The 17,157-nt window shown below is 40.6% G+C and overlaps 1 protein-coding gene across 1 annotated transcript; it reads right to left on the bottom strand.

Moving 5' to 3' along the window:
• Nucleotides 1-9,605: 9,605 nt before the first annotated feature.
• Nucleotides 9,606-16,693, bottom strand: LOC129742114 (uncharacterized). Its single transcript, XM_055733961.1, has 3 exons — nucleotides 16,649-16,693; nucleotides 15,744-16,591; nucleotides 9,606-14,701 (listed from the first exon to the last, which is right to left on the bottom strand). The coding sequence occupies exons 2-3, from the start codon at nucleotides 16,483-16,485 to the stop codon at nucleotides 9,606-9,608; spliced, it is 5,838 nt and encodes a 1,945-aa protein (XP_055589936.1). The 5' UTR covers nucleotides 16,486-16,591; nucleotides 16,649-16,693.
• Nucleotides 16,694-17,157: the final 464 nt, after the last annotated feature.

The following is a 17,157-nucleotide window of genomic DNA, read 5'->3' as shown; positions in this document are numbered from 1 at the left end:
GAGGGGTCCCAGAGAAACTAGTCCATCTCATCGAAGCACAGTACGAGGCATTTTCGTGCAAGGTCTTGCACGACGGTGTCTTGTCCAAACCAATCCTGGTAACTGCTGGAGTGAGACAAGGATGTATTTTGTCACCGCTGCTTTTTCTCATCGTAATGGATAAGATCTTGACTGGATCGATTGACTGTAGACCAAACCGAGGATTTCCGTGGAATCCTTCAGCGATTGAGCAACTGAACGACCTTGACCTGGCAGACGATATTGTTTTGCTCGCCCAAACACAACAAGACATGCAGAACAAACTCGACGACCTCACCGAAAGCTCCAAGGCAGCAGGTCTCAAAATCAATGTCGGAAAGACCAAGTCGATGGAAATCAACACAGAAAATCGTTCCAATTTCGTGGTAGCTGGACAACATGTTGAGACAGTGGAGTGCTTCAAATATCTTGGTAGCCAGATTACGCCTGATGGTGGTACCGAGAAGGACATCGAAACCCGGATCAGAAAAGCCCGATTTGCGTTTGCGAGTCTCCGAAACATCTGGCGCTCACGCCAGATCTCTTACGAACTAAGATCCGAATCTTCAACTCGAACGTCAAATCCGTATTGCTGTACGGGTGTGAAACTTGGTGCACATATGCAGTGACGACGCGAAAGCTGCAAGTTTTTGTGATTCGCTGCCTGCGGAACATCATCCGCGCTTGGTGGCCTGGCAACTGTATCTCAAACATTGAACTTCCTCGCCGGTGTCATCAAAAGGCGCTAGAAATCGAGATTCGGGAACGTAACTGGAGATGGATTGGGCACACGCTGCGAAGAAATGGAAACGAGATTTGCAGAGAGGCGCTTGATTGGAATCCAGATGGGCATTGAAGAAGAGGCAGGCCCAACAGCTCGTGGCGGCGAAGTCTAGCCGCTGAAATCCGCACAGTTGACGAGAACCTTGGCTGGCAGCAAGTGAAGACGCTGGCTCCGGATCGCCAGCAGTGGAGATCTTTTATCTCAGCCCTATGCGTCGGTCAATCGGCGCCGGACCCTTAGGTAGGTAGGTAGGGATAACAAATTGTTTCCTGTTGTTCATATAACTCCGAACTAGGGTTAGTTGCCCTACTTTGGACCCTTTAAGCGATGGTTTTTGAAAAAGCATGCTTTTCTCATGAATGGGCGTGAAGTTTATACTTTTCAGGAAATTTATTTATAGTTAATGGTCTAATCTGCAAGTATCAATGAAAATTTTCGGCATAGGATTCGCCGTTATCGAAAGATTTGGAAAGAAATAGATGATCAAAATTTCCATCTTTGAACCTACTGTTCCTATTTTGGTACTGAACTGGTTCCTTTCATTGGACCTAGATCAATAATTCCTATAAAAAGTATGATTTTTCGAAAATAAATATACAAGTTCATTAAAAATGTAATCTTTAATCAAATATTATCATAAAAAGTATTACAGATTTTTAACGATTAAAACACTTAAATTTCTGTTATGAATATTTCTAACACTTTTACTCCTTGTCGGCTTTATCAGCAGAACAATAGTTGAAACTTTTTTTTGTTTACAAAATTGTAGCTTATTTGTGTAAAGCTGACAAAAAAATGTTAGAAATGTTTAATAAATATTGGTTCTGAATTATGCACCAGTTGGAAATTCGCACTTTTTTTTTGAATTCTTGGTATTGAAACAAAGTTTTGGTGGTGTTAGGTCTAAAAATGGAACATTAAAGTCAAAAGTCTCCTAAATTTGGACCCATTACAAATTTTCCGGGTTTTCCATTGATTTTCATTTATTTTAGGAAAAATAGGTTGTATGGTTCATATTCTTCACAGTGAGAGTAATTTCCCTTTAAAATTTGGCTTGGACAGTAAAAAATCGTGATTTTTCCTTATTCACTCTAGTTTCTCAAAACGCGCCCTACTAATTGAGCTGTCTGATTTACCACTGCTGAGGAGGTATATTTTTGAAAACGTTGAAAATGTTATTAGAAAGACTTATTATGGTAAAAAGTGGCATGTTAGGATTCAGGAAGAATAAGAGTTCATTGTGTGCATTGTAGTATCTTTATACTATGCTTGCAAAATAAGTTATTTACAATTTCCGGCATTTTAGGACTAAAGTAGGCTCTAGGTCCAAAGTAGGAGCACTCACCCTATGTCTTTGCTTTTCCTCTTATTCTAAATTTGTTCAATTTTTCTAATAAAATTTCAAGTTTAAGGGTGTCGAAAGCTTTTTTCAGGTCGAGAAATAAAGCTCCGACAATATTTTTAGAATCAACTTCTGTTGTTATTGAGTTAACTAGATCAGAAATATATAAGAGTGTTGGAACCTGCTCTGAAACCGTATTGCATTTTGTATTGTTTAAAAGGTAAAAATTAAGGTAAAAATGGTTTTCACCAAGAGGTACAACCCCGATGTATTGCATTTTGTATTGTTTAAACTTAAAAAATCTCATGATTCTGTTTACTACAGTGAGCGAAATAAGAATAGCACCACCATGTGTTTTGCTTTTTAAAATATGAATGATTGAAAATTACGAAAATTTTCTTCCACAGATTGTTCTGAATTGCTTAACGGATAAATCAAGCATAAGTTTACTTTTTTTGGACATAGCAATTGGCGTTGAGGACCAAAAATGTGAAAAAGGGGTGCGAAATAAGAATAGAACCACTTGAGTTTTTCCAACAAAAATTAGATTAGTTTTGAAAATTTACTGTGTAAAAGTGAATAATAATGCTTCTGCGAATTATTTGAATAGATAACTGCATTTTAGGAGTTTTCCAGAATTCCAAAGGTTTTCAAAGGTTTTAAAATGGGGGTTTTAAGAGATGCTCCTCTTGAGTTAAGGAATTAGATATTTGAGCTATAAAACTTTATTCAACTGCTTGATTTCTTCATTAACATTCATAAGTATGATGCAAAATTATGAAATATAGATTTGAGGTTGAATTTGAATCCAAAAAGCAGGTTGGAATTCAAAAATACTAATGTTTTTTAATAATCAAACACTATTTCTCTAGTTTTAAGTCATAGATGGCAGCATTATCTTGCCATTAAACCAAATTCATGCCCATTTTCGAATATCTGGGATTAATTAGGAATTGCTGGACGATTTTGGTCAAGAAATAAGTACATGTATCGTGTGAACGCTTTGGAAATTCTAAGATCACTAAATCCAAAAAAAAATACAATTGCATCAAGGTCACTAAAAGTGAATTGTTTGGACCGATTATCAGAATAAAGTAATACTTTGCGATGGAGCTTGATGGACCAGACGGCTAGCAGTATTATTGGTATGATTTGCAATTGAATTGGAAGTTGAGATGAGCAGGAATTTTGGCGGTTGTACATTTTTGTGCTGGTGATTCTTTTGCAAATCCGGAAAAGCTTTCTGCAGCGTGAACTTCCACAAAACTGTAATGGGAAAATACCTCAAAATGATGAATATGGGCCTAAATAAACCTGGAAAATCAATATTGAGACAAAATTTGGTGTTAACTGCAAGATAGTGCTGCCATCTACGACTTGTTACTGGAAAAAAGTGTGGTTTACTGAACAAAATCAATTTTTTTTTTATTTCCAACCAATTTTTTCTGATAAAAAATTAATCCCGAATGTTTGTTTCATCATTTTACGTCATTTTAACGAAGAAAGTTAGTAATTTGATAAAGAATTACAGCTCAAATATTTTATTCCTTAACGCTAGAGGAGCATTTCTTAAAACCCCCATTTTAAAACCTTTGAAAACCTTTGGAATTCTGGAAAACTCCTAAAATGCAGTTATCTATTCAAATAATTCGTAGAAGCATTATTATTCACTTTTACACAGTAAATTTTTAAAACTAATCTAATTTTTGTTGGAAAAACTCAAGTGGTTCTATTCTTATTTCGCACCCCTTTTCCACATTTTTGGTCCTCAACGCCAATTGCTACGTCCAAAAAAAGTAAACTTATGCTTGATTTATCCGTTAAGCGATTCAGAACAATCTGTGGAAGAAAATTTTCGTAATTTTCAATCATTCATATTTTAAAAATCAAAACACATAGTGGTGCTATTCTTATTTCGCTCACTGTATGAATTTCTCGAACACATTGCTGAAGACACTGAGCAAAGAAAATGGTCGATAGTTGTTGATGTTGATGATAAAAAAAAGGTTGTTCTTGTTAATGTTGTTGTTGGGAAACAATTCGGTCCAAAACTTTGTTTTTGCTCATGTTAAATAGAAGAAGCATATGATGCGTACAGAAGTCTGACTTCTCAGAAAAAAAAGAAAGAAGTTTATATTTCCCGGTTCGGTAAAAATTGGTAATTTTGACGAAATGCTAAACATGTTTGATAAAATGAATTATAAATATTTTTAAAGCATAAGTTAAATCTTTTTGCAGTTGGCAGAAAAGTAAAAACAAAGGCAAACATGCTATTTCAATCTATTTCCGCATTAATAAAACATGTTCACACTTTTTTGCAGATAGCAATAGCAAGTTATTTTTCGCATTTTGTTGACACCAGTTTAGTTTTCCTGATGCATGCTGCAATAATTAACATGTGTTTACATCGAATGGATTTATTTTGGATGTAGTGTAAAGTTTATCTTCAATTTACGTCAAATCCCAAACATCACTTAACCAAATTTTTGACGGTCGCCATATAAAGAGGAAAGCTTCTGAATCATATTCTACAAGGAACTAATATGATCAAAACTGTATCTACCTGATTGTTGTTGTAATCCTCGTTTATAATCCCAAAGTGCTCGACAATGCCTATTAAACGACTCGATATGCACAAACAGTGGACGTTGAATTTTGTTTTAAAGTCAACTGGAACACAAACGATCTCTGCTTTTCCCCTAGAAGTTGGCTTTGCCAAACGAATGGCAAAGTTTAAGCCGAAAGATTGCTTGTTTTACAAGTCGGTTCATTACTTTTCCAACTTACTTATGGTTGCAATTCCAGCTGAACCAAACCGTTTGGCAGTTGGCAATCGTCCAGAGACCTACCGCAGCATCGACCCCCAACTCAACAGGAGGAATGTGACCTTTCCTCATTGCGAGAGAGATTTCTATCAACTCGAAAGACAACCGACAGGACTGGCTTCTCAAGCCACCCACCCACACTACAATCCCCTTTTTCTTCGGTCTTCTGGTTGAGCAAAAGTTAAAATTTTCTGGAAAGCATTGGCTTCTTAATCAAAACATAGAAAATCCCGGGCGCGCGTCTCCGATGGGACGAGACGTTATGCTCCTTGCCAGAAGAACACCTCCTGAGATTTGATTACTTTACTAAAGTTCAGACATCAACAGTCTACAATAAATGTTTTGCTTTTGCTCTTTCGTAAGTGTTCCTGTGGGATTCGGGCATGTCTTTTTCTTGTTTGATGTGATTTTCATGTGTGTGGCTTTTGGGATGCGGAGAAAGGAACAAGATAATTCCATGGTTTTATTACTAAAAGTTTTTTGTACAAACGACTCCGAAAAGCTCCGCATCTGATGATTTATGTTGTGTTTAAAGTTTCCCATCGTTCACAACAAGTTTGCCATTGAACCCTCTAAACTCGCTTTGTTGCGTTCCAAAATGTATCGAATGTAGCAAATTTGCTTAGTTCAATAGAACTCGAAATTAATTAACAATTTTTCACCGACTCATCGGTTTGTGTGTCATATTTCTCACAAAATGTTTCGATGTACTTTTTGGTTACGGAAAAATTTACCACACACAATAGAAAGTAGGTACACTTCCACACCGACTAGACTCTCTAGACATTTTCTCATTGCAATTAGCGATTCATTTTGCATTTCCATTTTTTGAGTATCATTTCCCAAAAGTTGCATAATGTGTAACTTCGGATTGGAAAGTGATTTTTTTTTTTTCAAAATAAACACACACAAAATTGTTATCAGATGTCAAACAGACCATAAACGATATATAGTAGTATCTCCAAAACCCTCTCTGATCGTTAAATATAAATTTCATCCCAGTGTGCAATTTAAATTTAATTCAACCTTTTCATTGCGGTACCCAGCGGCGGCGGTGGCGTTCAAGAAGACTTCTTTTCAATTTAAACTTTTCGTTCTGGTCGGCGGCATCAACGGCGGTCTGACATAGAGATCAGGTATACGAATGACCTCCACGGCAGCGAGTGAAACGAAAATTTCGTCCCAGAAATTTGCCGAAATGGTGGAACGACCTATTTAATTGAACCCGGAGCTGCAGCAGTAGGTCCTTGATGGTGGAACAATAAAAACTGGAGCAAAAAAAATTGAAAAAAAGGAACCGGATCTTGGCATCCCAAATAAAAAGGAACGAAATGGGGAAAAGATGTAGGATCATTCCGCCCGTAGGAACTTCTGTGGGTAAAAGTTTTGTAGCATTAATTTTAATTCCCCATGTTCTGTTGCGTTTCAATGATGTCGCTGTTTTTGGGGGGAAGAAAAGTGTTTCTTATTCTCGTTTGAATGTGGGAGAAATCTTTGAAGGGATAGAAACCGCAGGATCTGCATTAAAGATTGGAGTTCTTTTAATTTCCTTCTTCCTTTCTCGTTTTTCCTACTACCTTCTTCCTTCTTCCTTCTTCCTTCTTCCTTCTTCCTTCTTTCTTCTTTCTTCTTCATTCTTCCTTCTGCCTTCTTCCTTCTTCCTTCTTCCTTCTTCCTTCTTCTTTCTTCCTTCTTCCTTCTTAATTGTTCCTATATCGTACTTCCTTCTCTTTTTTTCTTCTGTCTTTCCGTGTAGGTACATTAAACTAGGGTTGCCATCCGTTCCGCTTTTCTAGAGAATGTCCCACCGCACACAGGGGTAAAATATGAAAAAGACGATCAAAACTATTTTCTGCCGAAACTATGCGTTTTAGACCATAGTGACCTATAGTGTCTTCGAGACAAATGACCAACATTACAAGGGCTAAAAAATTAGTTTTTTGAAAAATTGATTAATCCACCTAGCAGTCAGTTAGAAAAACTAACTTTTTTAATATCCATTTTAGAGCTATACTGTCTGAGAAAAGTTTTTAGCTTGTACCAATTCTAGCAACTTTGCCAAAGAAGTCATTACTGTATCAATAATAGTTTCAAAATTATGACATTTTTTAGAAAAATATCATCAATTTTCAGTTTTTTCAACCTAACTTTTTTGCGAGCGATTTTTCATGTAAAATATGTCCTAGAGTTTTGGACACAGTGAAGTTGCACACTTTTGCTGAATACACTATATAAAAATTTCGAAGTTTAAACGAGATATCTTAAAAATACTTAACAAAAATAGTCATTTTTAACTGATTATATCTCCTGAGTTCGGACGAGTTCGGTTACATATTTTACAGTTTTGCAATCAAAAAAGTACCACCTATCAAAAAATATACAACTCAAAGTGGCCAAATATGGTCTTCATAGTGTAAGTGTCAATAGAAGTGAGCCAAAAATTAAGTTTTTATACTGATTTGAGCGTAACAATTTCTATCAAGCTGCAACGTAGGTATAGGATTTTCAACAGTAGGCTTACTTGAACCACTTGGACTTGATATGGTAGTAGATGCGGGCTCAAATTAGTATAAAAACATAATTTTTGGCTCACTTCTATTGACATTTACACTATGAAGACCATATTTGGCCACTTTGAGTTGTATATTTTTTGAAAGGTGGTACTTTTTTGATTGCAAAACTGTAAAATATGTAACCGAACTCGTCCGAACCCAGGAGATATAATCAGTTAAAAATGACTATTTTTGTTAAGTATTTTTAAGATATCTCGTTTAAACTTCGAAATTTTAATATAGTGTATTCAGCAAAAGTGTGCAACTTCACTGTGTCCAAAACTCTCTAGAACATATTTTACATGAAAAATCGCTCGCAAAAAAGTTAGGTTGAAAAAACTGAAAATTGATGATATTTTTCTAAAAAAATGTCATAATTTTAAAACTATTATTGATACAGTAATGATTTCTTTGGCAAAGTTGCTAGAATTGGTACAAGCTAAAAACTTTTCTCAGACAGTATAGCTCTAAAATGGATATTAAAAAAGTTAGTTTTTCTAACTGACTGCTAGGTGGATTAATCAATTTTTCAAAAAACTAATTTTTTAGCCCTTGTAATGTTGGTCATTTGTCTCGAAGACACTATAGGTCACTATGGTCTAAAACGCATAGTTTCGGCAGAAAATAGTTTTGATCGTCTTTTTCATATTTTACCCCTGTGTGCGCCGTCCCACTTTTTTCTCAAAATGTTCCCCTTTTTTTCTGAGAAAAGTTTTGTTGTAAATTTAACCCTCTTCGGATTACCATTTCAAAATAGTTGGTTCGTGCTTGATGAAAACCCTTCTTAAAAAACCGCTCTTTGTTCATACTTAACTTCTGTCATTTTTTTTCAAATTTTTTTTTGCATTTATGGTTTTGAAAACCTGAAATAATTCTACTTAAAGATCATGACGTTCACCGATAAGGCTGTAAAAATTAAATTGGTAACACTTTTTTGAAGTTTCACGGACTTACACTGGAAAGACCTTCACGAAAAAAAAGTAAAATTTACCTTTTTGCGAGGTGATTTTTTTCCACCCCTCTTTCGAAGTAAATTTAACCTTTTTTCATTCACCTAGCAAAGAGGTAAATTTTACCTTTGTCGCATTCCCCTAGCAAAATAATAAATAATACCGTTTTCCCATTCACTGATGTAAAAGGCAAATGCTAGTTGGTTTCTTAAATAAAAATAAAATCAAAATTCATTAAAAAATTTATATTAGTTTGAAATAAATATGGACTATTCCTTGTATATTTTTTAAATATATCACCGTATTTAATTAAAAATATTGAGGTAAGTCCTTTTTTCACCAGGCTTGTGGCAACTCGGTTCGCGTTCTTCCGGGCCATAATGGCCACTGAATTCTCCTGCACTGCGTTAACGCATTCATGCCCTTCTCCGTTCGACTAATCCGGTCAGGTCCGGCTTTTCCGGAATGATATCTGGAGGATGAAAAGGAATACACGTCGAAGCTTGGCCGATCTGAAACAAAAGCAAAGTATTAAATATGACAAGAACCAGCACAACTAAATGATATTTACGAAAACACTTACACTCAGGCAATGTTGGAATATAATTCACTAAAGGTTCTCGCAGCAGCTCTAGTTGGAGCAGGAGCAGGAGCAGCTCAAAGCTAAAACACAATGAGTTTATTAGGGCAAAGTTTTACATAGGATTTTTTGTTTCTTACATTTGTCTCCTTTAGTACAAGAGGAGTATCCGTTTTTTGATGCCAAGTTATACAAATAAAGAGCATAGATTTCTGGCCTAGATTTTGAGAAAATACGCATAATTACAAATAATTCTGATACCAATAAAAGAAAATCTAACCTATATCGGCCCTTTTGAAAGGAATGCTCGACTGTGCGTGGTATCAGCCTTAGATCGGGTTTTTACCGATGTGCGCTAAATATTACAAAAAGTTAGATTTAGTCAAAGGTTCACAGCAATTTAAAAAGGTACTCACGAATGGCACAAACAACTTTAACAACTAAAACTATCGTTAATTTATAAAATATACGCAGAGCGTCACTTGTCTTTCTTGGTTCGTCGCAAATTTTTCACTTCTAACCGTTTTCTGGTTTGACAGTTCGTAGCGTGGCCGTTAGGTCTGTTCAGATGCAGCGACGTCAGGGATGCCAGAACATTCTCCACCCCGTGAATCCGGAACGGCCTCCGTATCACCTTGCTCGGATTCACCGTTACCTATCTCCATAACGGCCAGCTTCGCCACCGGTCTCTCGAGTCGTCCAGATGTCGTTTGTACTGCAACACGTCTGATCCTTCCATCCTTGTTCGGGATTAGCTCCACGATCCTTCCTCGGATCCAGGTACGCCGACTGCCTTCCGCAATATACACCAGGTCTCCAAGTTTAACCGACACCACATCTTCGAACCACTTGGACCGCTTGTTCATATTAGGAAAGTATTCCTTCAGCCATCTGTCCCATGTAGCATCAGCTAAATACTGCGAACGAAGGTAACTGCTTTGCAGTGCTTGGCTGAGACTGATTGGATCACGCATAGGGTCCTGATCTCCCGTGGAGTTACCCAAAAAGTGGTTGGGTGTCAACGCTTCGTAGTCGGCCGAACTTTGAGGCATGTACGTCAGTGGACGAGAGTTTATAAAAGCTTCTGTTTCCGCCAACACCGTCAGCAGAATCTCGTCGTTGAGTTTCCTTCCGTCGTCGAGAGCTCTCATCGATTCTTTCACGCTTCGCACCATCCGCTCCCATACTCCACCCATGTGGGGAGCGGAGGGCGGATTGAATAACCAGCTTGTTCGAGCGTTGGTGAATGTGTCGGAACAGTCGCTGTTGATTCTCTTGATCTGTCGTTTAAGCTCGCGATCGGCACCGACAAAGTTCGTCCCGTTGTCGGAAAATATTTGGCGTGGGGGACCTCTTCTTCGCACAAATCTCCTGATCGCCATTATGCAGGAATCCGTCGTTAAGCTGTACGCCAGCTCCAGGTGAACGGCACGGACTACCAAGCATGTGAAGACCGCTACATATCGCTTTTCCTTCCGCCTGCCAACGGTTACCTCCAACGGCCCGAGATAATCCACACCGGTATACGCAAAGGGTCTGGTATACGGTGTCAATCTTTGCTCTGGCAATGGCGCCATTCTTGGTGGATGTGGTTTACATTTTTTAATCTTACATACCTGGCAGCTTCTCGATACTTCGTTAACAGCGGACCTCAGATTCGCGATCTGAAAACGCTGACGGACTTCGTTGACAATTGTCTCTCTGTTTGCGTGTCCAAAAATTCGGTGATAATGCTCCAAAAGCCTTTGGGTAACTACATGCTCTCGGGGCAATATTACTGGAAATCGGGAATCGAAGGACGCGTACTGCGCATTCACGGTTCTTCCTTCCACTCTAATAACACCAAATTCGTCAGCAAACGGGGAGAGTTGATACAGGCAACTAGTTTTCTCAATCTTGATTAAATCCTCTAGGGCTCTTTCACGATTTGATATCAGCACCTTCACCTCATCAGGGTAGCGCTCACTTTGAGCCAATCGCCAAAGGATGTTCTCGGCTGATTGGTATTCGGATTGCTTCAACGGTGTTTCGATATTCGGGATGGTTCGCATTACGTATCGCTTCACATTCTCTACGGAAGGTACCGTCTCGATGGGCAATGCTTTCTTTCGTCGACGACAATTCGAAATAAATCGCATAACCGTAGCCAGTATGCGTACCAATATGGTCCATTTAGAGATTCTAGCAATGTCAATTAGCTGAATGGGAATATCAATGTGGTGGAAAAGGTAGTGGGTTCTCAACTCTTCGTTGGTGCTTTCATTCGGTGATTTCTGTTGTGGCCATCTATCAGCAGGTTCGTACAGGAATGATGGGCCATTAAACCAACGACCATCCGGTTTTGGATCCGTATCTTTATTCCACTTGGTCAAACAGTCAGCGATGTTCTCTTTCGAAGGCACCCAGCGCCACTGATCCGAATCTGTTAAGGTCAGAATTTCTCCGATGCGAACGGCTACATATTGCTTGAATCTTCGGTGGTCAGATCTAATCCAGGACAAGACGGTGGTAGAATCCGTCCAAAGAAATTTCTCCTTGATTTCCACCGTGTGGCTAGAACAAACGTTTATTATCATCCTAGCACCCAACACAGCGGCTTGAAGCTCTCTTCTGGGAATCGATTGCACCTTGAGGGAGGCCACCTTAGCCTTCGCCATCACCAAGCAGCATTTCACTTTTCCATCCTCGATGACACGGAAATACGCCGCGCATCCGTAGCCCAGTTCACTGGCATCGGTGAACACATGTAGCTGCAATGTTTCGTACCCTCCAGCATGATCTCCACCACAGTAGCACCTGGGGATCTGAAGGTTGTTGATTTCTTGGAGAAGCTTTGTCCATCGGACCCATTTCTCGAAAGATTCATCCGGAATGTCGTCATCCCATTGTATGCCGCATCTCCAAAGATCTTGGAACAGCATCTTCCCGTGGATTGTATACGGGGACAGAAGACCCAATGGGTCGAAAAGACTCATAATACATCTAAGAGCCATTCTCTTAGTCGGTCGTCGTTCGCCGCAAACATACGGCGCCAGCTCACCGCGTAGGCTGGTAGGAAATTGGAAACAATCCTGCCGTGGGTTCCACTCCAGTCCAAGGACCCTCTCGATGTTATCGCCTCCCATATTACTGATAAGTGAGAGCGTTTTCTGTTCCGAATTCTCTCCGACTGCTTGTAGCACCGATTCATCGTTGCTAACCCAATTTCTCATGGTGAATCCGGCCCGAGCAAGGGCTCCTTTCACCTGAATCGCTCGATCAGCTGCTTCCTCGGAAGTGGGGGCACTATCGAAATAATCGTCCATATACGTTTTCTCCTTGATAGCTGTCGTAGCTTTCGGGAAATCCTCCCGACACTCGTCCGCTATTTTGTGCAACACGTAGATCGCCGAACAGGGCGAGCACGTCGCTCCGAACGTCGCGACGTCCATAATATAAACGTCGGGCGGTTGTGTTGCGTCGAATCGAAACAGGAATCGTTGGTAGTTTTTGTCTGCTGCTCTTATTCGGATTTGGTGGAACATTTCCTTTACGTCGCCACCAAATCCGATGCGCCACTCTCGGAACTTGCATATCACTGAATGCAGGGGGACCAGTAAATCCGGACCTTTTAATAGTTGATTGTTGAGGGAAACTCCACCCACTGAGGCAGCCGCGTCCCACACCAGCCGTCTTTTGTTCGGTTTCTTCGGGTGCGACACCACATTCAGGGGGAGGTACCAGACGCGCTCAGCACTAGTTTCTGCCAACTCTTCTTCGGTTGCCTTATGGGCATACCCTTTTGTCAAATAGTCTCGTATTTGTTGGTGTACGTTAGCCTGTAGTTCGGGGTCTTTTGACAGCTTGCTCTCTAGGCATTTCAGTCGTCTCTCAGCCATGTACCGGTTGTCTGGGAAGCACACTACATCTGCTTTCCACAGCAATCCAGTTTCGTATGCACCGTCACGGAACACCGTGGTTTCCTCTAGGATCGTTTTACATCGCTTGTCTTCGGCAGATTCAAGAATCGGCGCAAACGGGTTCTGGGGTTCCTCCAGAACGAAATGTTGCCGGATGAGGTCGTTAAGCTCTTGATCTGCGTCGCAGTGATGGAAGTTAACTCGGACCGAGTTCTTGTCATTTCTTTCTCCTGCCTCGTTAGGCCCATAGATGGCCCATCCGAGCAGTGATCTCACGGCAACAGGTTCGCCAGGTTGACCTTGCCGACTTTCGATTGGGGTTAAAATGTCAATGTTATCTAACCCAATAAGCACTTCAGGCTGGGCATCGTTAAATGAACTGATTGGAATATCTTTCAGATGTTCATAACGATTAGCTAATTCGTCGTAGCAGAGGGTTTGCTTCGGTAGCTCAAGTTTCGAAACCGTGTGTGCGGTAAAAGAATGTTGTTTCGGATCTCCTAACTTCGAGATCATGCATTTAATGAGCTTGGATGAATCTTCGTTCCGGGTTACACCGGAAGTCCACTGCAATTCCAGCGGATGCCTCTTTCCCTCTATTCCTAGGCGGCGTGCTAATGACGATTCCATCATGGTCAGTGATGACCCTTCATCGTAGAATCCAAAAGTATCGACAGTGCGATTTCCGTTGTGCAGGGTAAGTGGAACTATTCGAAAGAAAAAAGCTTTTCTGAATTCGTTGTGGGAATTACAAACAGATTTAACGACTGTTGCTTCTCCCTTTTTGGCTTGCGCCGGAACATGGAGCAACGGATGGTGCTGAACTCTACAGCCTTCGATGTTACATCGGATTCTTGATTTACACTTCCAATTACCGTGCTCATTCAGGCACATTTCGCACAAATTCCACTGGCGTACTGCACGCTTTCTTGAATCGAGATTTAGTTCTTGGAACTTCGAGCAGTTCCGAACCCGGTGATCTATGCCACCACAGATTGGACATGGCTTACGTTGTCTATATTCTTCCTGGTTTGCATTACTGTTAATGTGAGCATGGAAATGTCCCTCTTTCTTCTGCGACGGTTTTGCATACTTCGCTGCCTCAGGTTTCGGCGGTACAAGCGTAGTAACCTCACAGGCGTCCTCGGCCAATTCCTCCATATACTGGCCAAATTCCTTCAGCGTAGGCTCGGGGAAGGAGCGTTTATATCTCACCCAAGCAAGCTGATGATGAGCAGGGAGCTTCTCAACCAATTCGCTGAGCAAATCGGGATTCGATAAATGAGCTCGTAGACCTGCAGCCTCTAGCTGGTCACAAAGGTGCTGTACAGCTGTGGCAAACTTAATAAGGCTATCTAGACGCTCAGATTTTGGCGATTCGAGTTTGCGCACTTTAGCCAGCATGTTCCTTACAAGAATTTCGGGCCGTCCATAAAAACGTTTCAGTGTTTCCATTATCTTCGGCACGCTGTCAGGAAATGTCAATTTTGTTCTCACTGCTTCTCGAGCCGCCCCTCGCAGGCTTTCTCTAAGACGGACAAGATTCTCAACGTCTGAGAAACCGCAGGCAGCATTGGACGTTTCGTAACTATGGAAAAATATTGGCCACTCCTCAGGCTCTCCGGCAAACACAGGTAGTTTTCTGGGCCAGACTTGTCGAGCCAACACTTGTTCTGCAGACGGACCAATATTCAGGTTGGCAAACGCTACCGGTTGTGGGAAAGGATTCATGGGTTGCTTTGGAGGTGGTACTTCAGGAATCAGGTTCATAATTGGCACACGGATTCGTGCCGAGTGACTTCTAGGTTCGGAATGGATTGTATCCCATTTACCCGAAAACCATTGCCCAGAATGAATTTTTCCCAGAATGACAAATACCCGAAATCAAACCCCAGAATGAACCATTTCCCAGAAAAAAATTCCCCAGAATGCACCATTTACCAGAAATTTTTTTCCCAGAATGGACCATTTCCCAGAATTTTTTTTCCCCAGAATGGAACATTTACAAGAATGGCACAAATCCCAGATTTTTTCCCCTAGTATTTTTATTTGTTTTCTTTTTTTTTCTAATGAATTCTTGAATATTTCATATGATTCGAAATTAATTTTTTTTAAATGATTTTTTTATTGAAACTAAGACTTTGAAATTTTCCAACTAAATTTATTTTAGAACCAATATTGTGCTTTGTTTATGGTTTGGGTACTTTAATTGATTCAATGCTTATCATGGTCCTTTAAAAAACCGTTTTGGTATCCGACTCCTCACGCTGCGCGTTCGAACTTGAAAGACGTTTTGTCCTTCACGCTGTCGCGTGGCGGACGGGGCTAAGGGATCACCCCTAGCTTTCACGCAGACCTAGGAAGCCCCGGCAGACCTAGACCAATGTAATGGGGCCGCCGCTTCCGACGGCGGGTCGGCGGCCACCTCGGATTTGGGAGCTTCGGCGGCTTTGTGCCGCCTCAGCCCCTTCATCCTCGTTGGTTGCGGCTTTGCCGCAAAAGAATTAAGTTATGAAACCCCATTTTTTTGTAACAATTCCTTTTTTTTTTATTAATTTCTAGTAGGGATAAATGTTTTAAATTTTCTGGGAAATGGTTCTTCTGGCGAAAAAATTTCTGGTAAATGGTTCATTCTGGTGAAAAAATTTCTGGGAAATGGTACATTCTGGCGAAAATTTTTCTGGGGAATGGTTCGTCTGGGGAAAAAAATTCTGGAGAATGGTTCTTTCTGGCGATTGGAATTCTGGGGATTTTTCATTCTGGGCAATGGTTTTCGGGTAAATGGAGTACAACCTTCGGAATGAACTGAATTCGGATTACCCGGTTCGACTATCCGAGGAAACACCTCTTCCGGATCGTTATTATTTTCCTCCAGCTGATTGCGCAACCATTCCTCAGCCTTTTGACTTCCACTTGGCGCTGATTCGGAAACATTTTCCGATCCCGACTCTTCGACTAATTTCTCTTCCAGCTGGTGCTTCTTCTTTAAGAAGGATTCCTCAGAAGCAAGCTCCTCTAACCGGATAGCCCGTTCCTTTTCTCGCAAGGCTCTCTCCTCTTCCAGGAAACGCATTTCCTCTCTCATCCGACGACTTTTAATTTCTTTTTCTGCTACCAATCTGGCCAACTCAAGTTCGGTCCGGATGCGGGCGCTGGATGTAGTAGATCTCACAGACTTGCCGGCACTTCTCACGGACGAATCTTTGTTGGATTCCGCACATTTCTTCCTAGCTCCGTTCTCAACTTCAGCCCTTCCTATTCTCGTTGAACTGGAGTGAGGAGCCTTTGATCGCACAATGGGTGTGCTGAAATCGGCGGTGTTTACGGACTCTGACGGGTCTGCAGAAGGTGATGTGCATTTAGTGCATCTCCATGGGCGATCCTTTACGCCGGGAGATTGATTCGCACAACTCAGATGCCACCAGCCTAAACAATTATCGCACGACACCATTCTCCGTTCCACCGAATTAGGTCTGTTGCATCCACCACAGTCGAATCCATCTTGGCAATCAATTTCCTCTTCCGAATTGACCATCTCGAAATCTTTAGGGTTTTCGAAAATCTTTGAGGATGTTGGAATATAATTCACTAAAGGTTCTCGCAGCAGCTCTAGTTGGAGCAGGAGCAGGAGCAGCTCAAAGCTAAAACACAATGAGTTTATTAGGGCAAAGTTTTACATAGGATTTTTTGTTTCTTACATTTGTCTCCTTTAGTACAAGAGGAGTATCCGTTTTTTGATGCCAAGTTATACAAATAAAGAGCATAGATTTCTGGCCTAGATTTTGAGAAAATACGCATAATTACAAATAATTCTGATACCAATAAAAGAAAATCTAACCTATATCGGCCCTTTTGAAAGGAATGCTCGACTGTGCGTGGTATCAGCCTTAGATCGGGTTTTTACCGATGTGCGCTAAATATTACAAAAAGTTAGATTTAGTCAAAGGTTCACAGCAATTTAAAAAGGTACTCACGAATGGCACAAACAACTTTAACAACTAAAACTATCGTTAATTTATAAAATATACGCAGAGCGTCACTTGTCTTTCTTGGTTCGTCGCAAATTTTTCACTTCTAACCGTTTTCTGGTTTGACAGTTCGTAGCGTGGCCGTTAGGTCTGTTCAGATGCAGCGACGTCAGGGATGCCAGAACAGGCAAATTCTTATTATAATTTTCATAAGATACGTCTTATGAACCCCTTTTTTG

This window comes from Uranotaenia lowii, chromosome 2 (genome assembly GCF_029784155.1).
Source record: "Uranotaenia lowii strain MFRU-FL chromosome 2, ASM2978415v1, whole genome shotgun sequence".
NCBI classification, from domain to species: domain Eukaryota; kingdom Metazoa; phylum Arthropoda; class Insecta; order Diptera; family Culicidae; genus Uranotaenia; species Uranotaenia lowii.
The sequence above is the reverse complement of the archived record's forward strand: the minus strand, read 5'-3'. Positions and strand labels throughout refer to the sequence as shown.

Bases quoted from the DNA above. Each gene is read 5' to 3' on its own strand.
- LOC129742114 (XM_055733961.1), bottom strand. From the start codon at position 16,485: ATGGTCAATTCGGAAGAGGAAATTGATTGCCAAGATGGATTCGACTGT. The intron at 14,702-15,743 runs GTTGTACTCCAT...TGATTCCTGAAG, and splicing joins GAATTCAGTTCATTCCGAAG to TACCACCTCCAAAGCAACCC.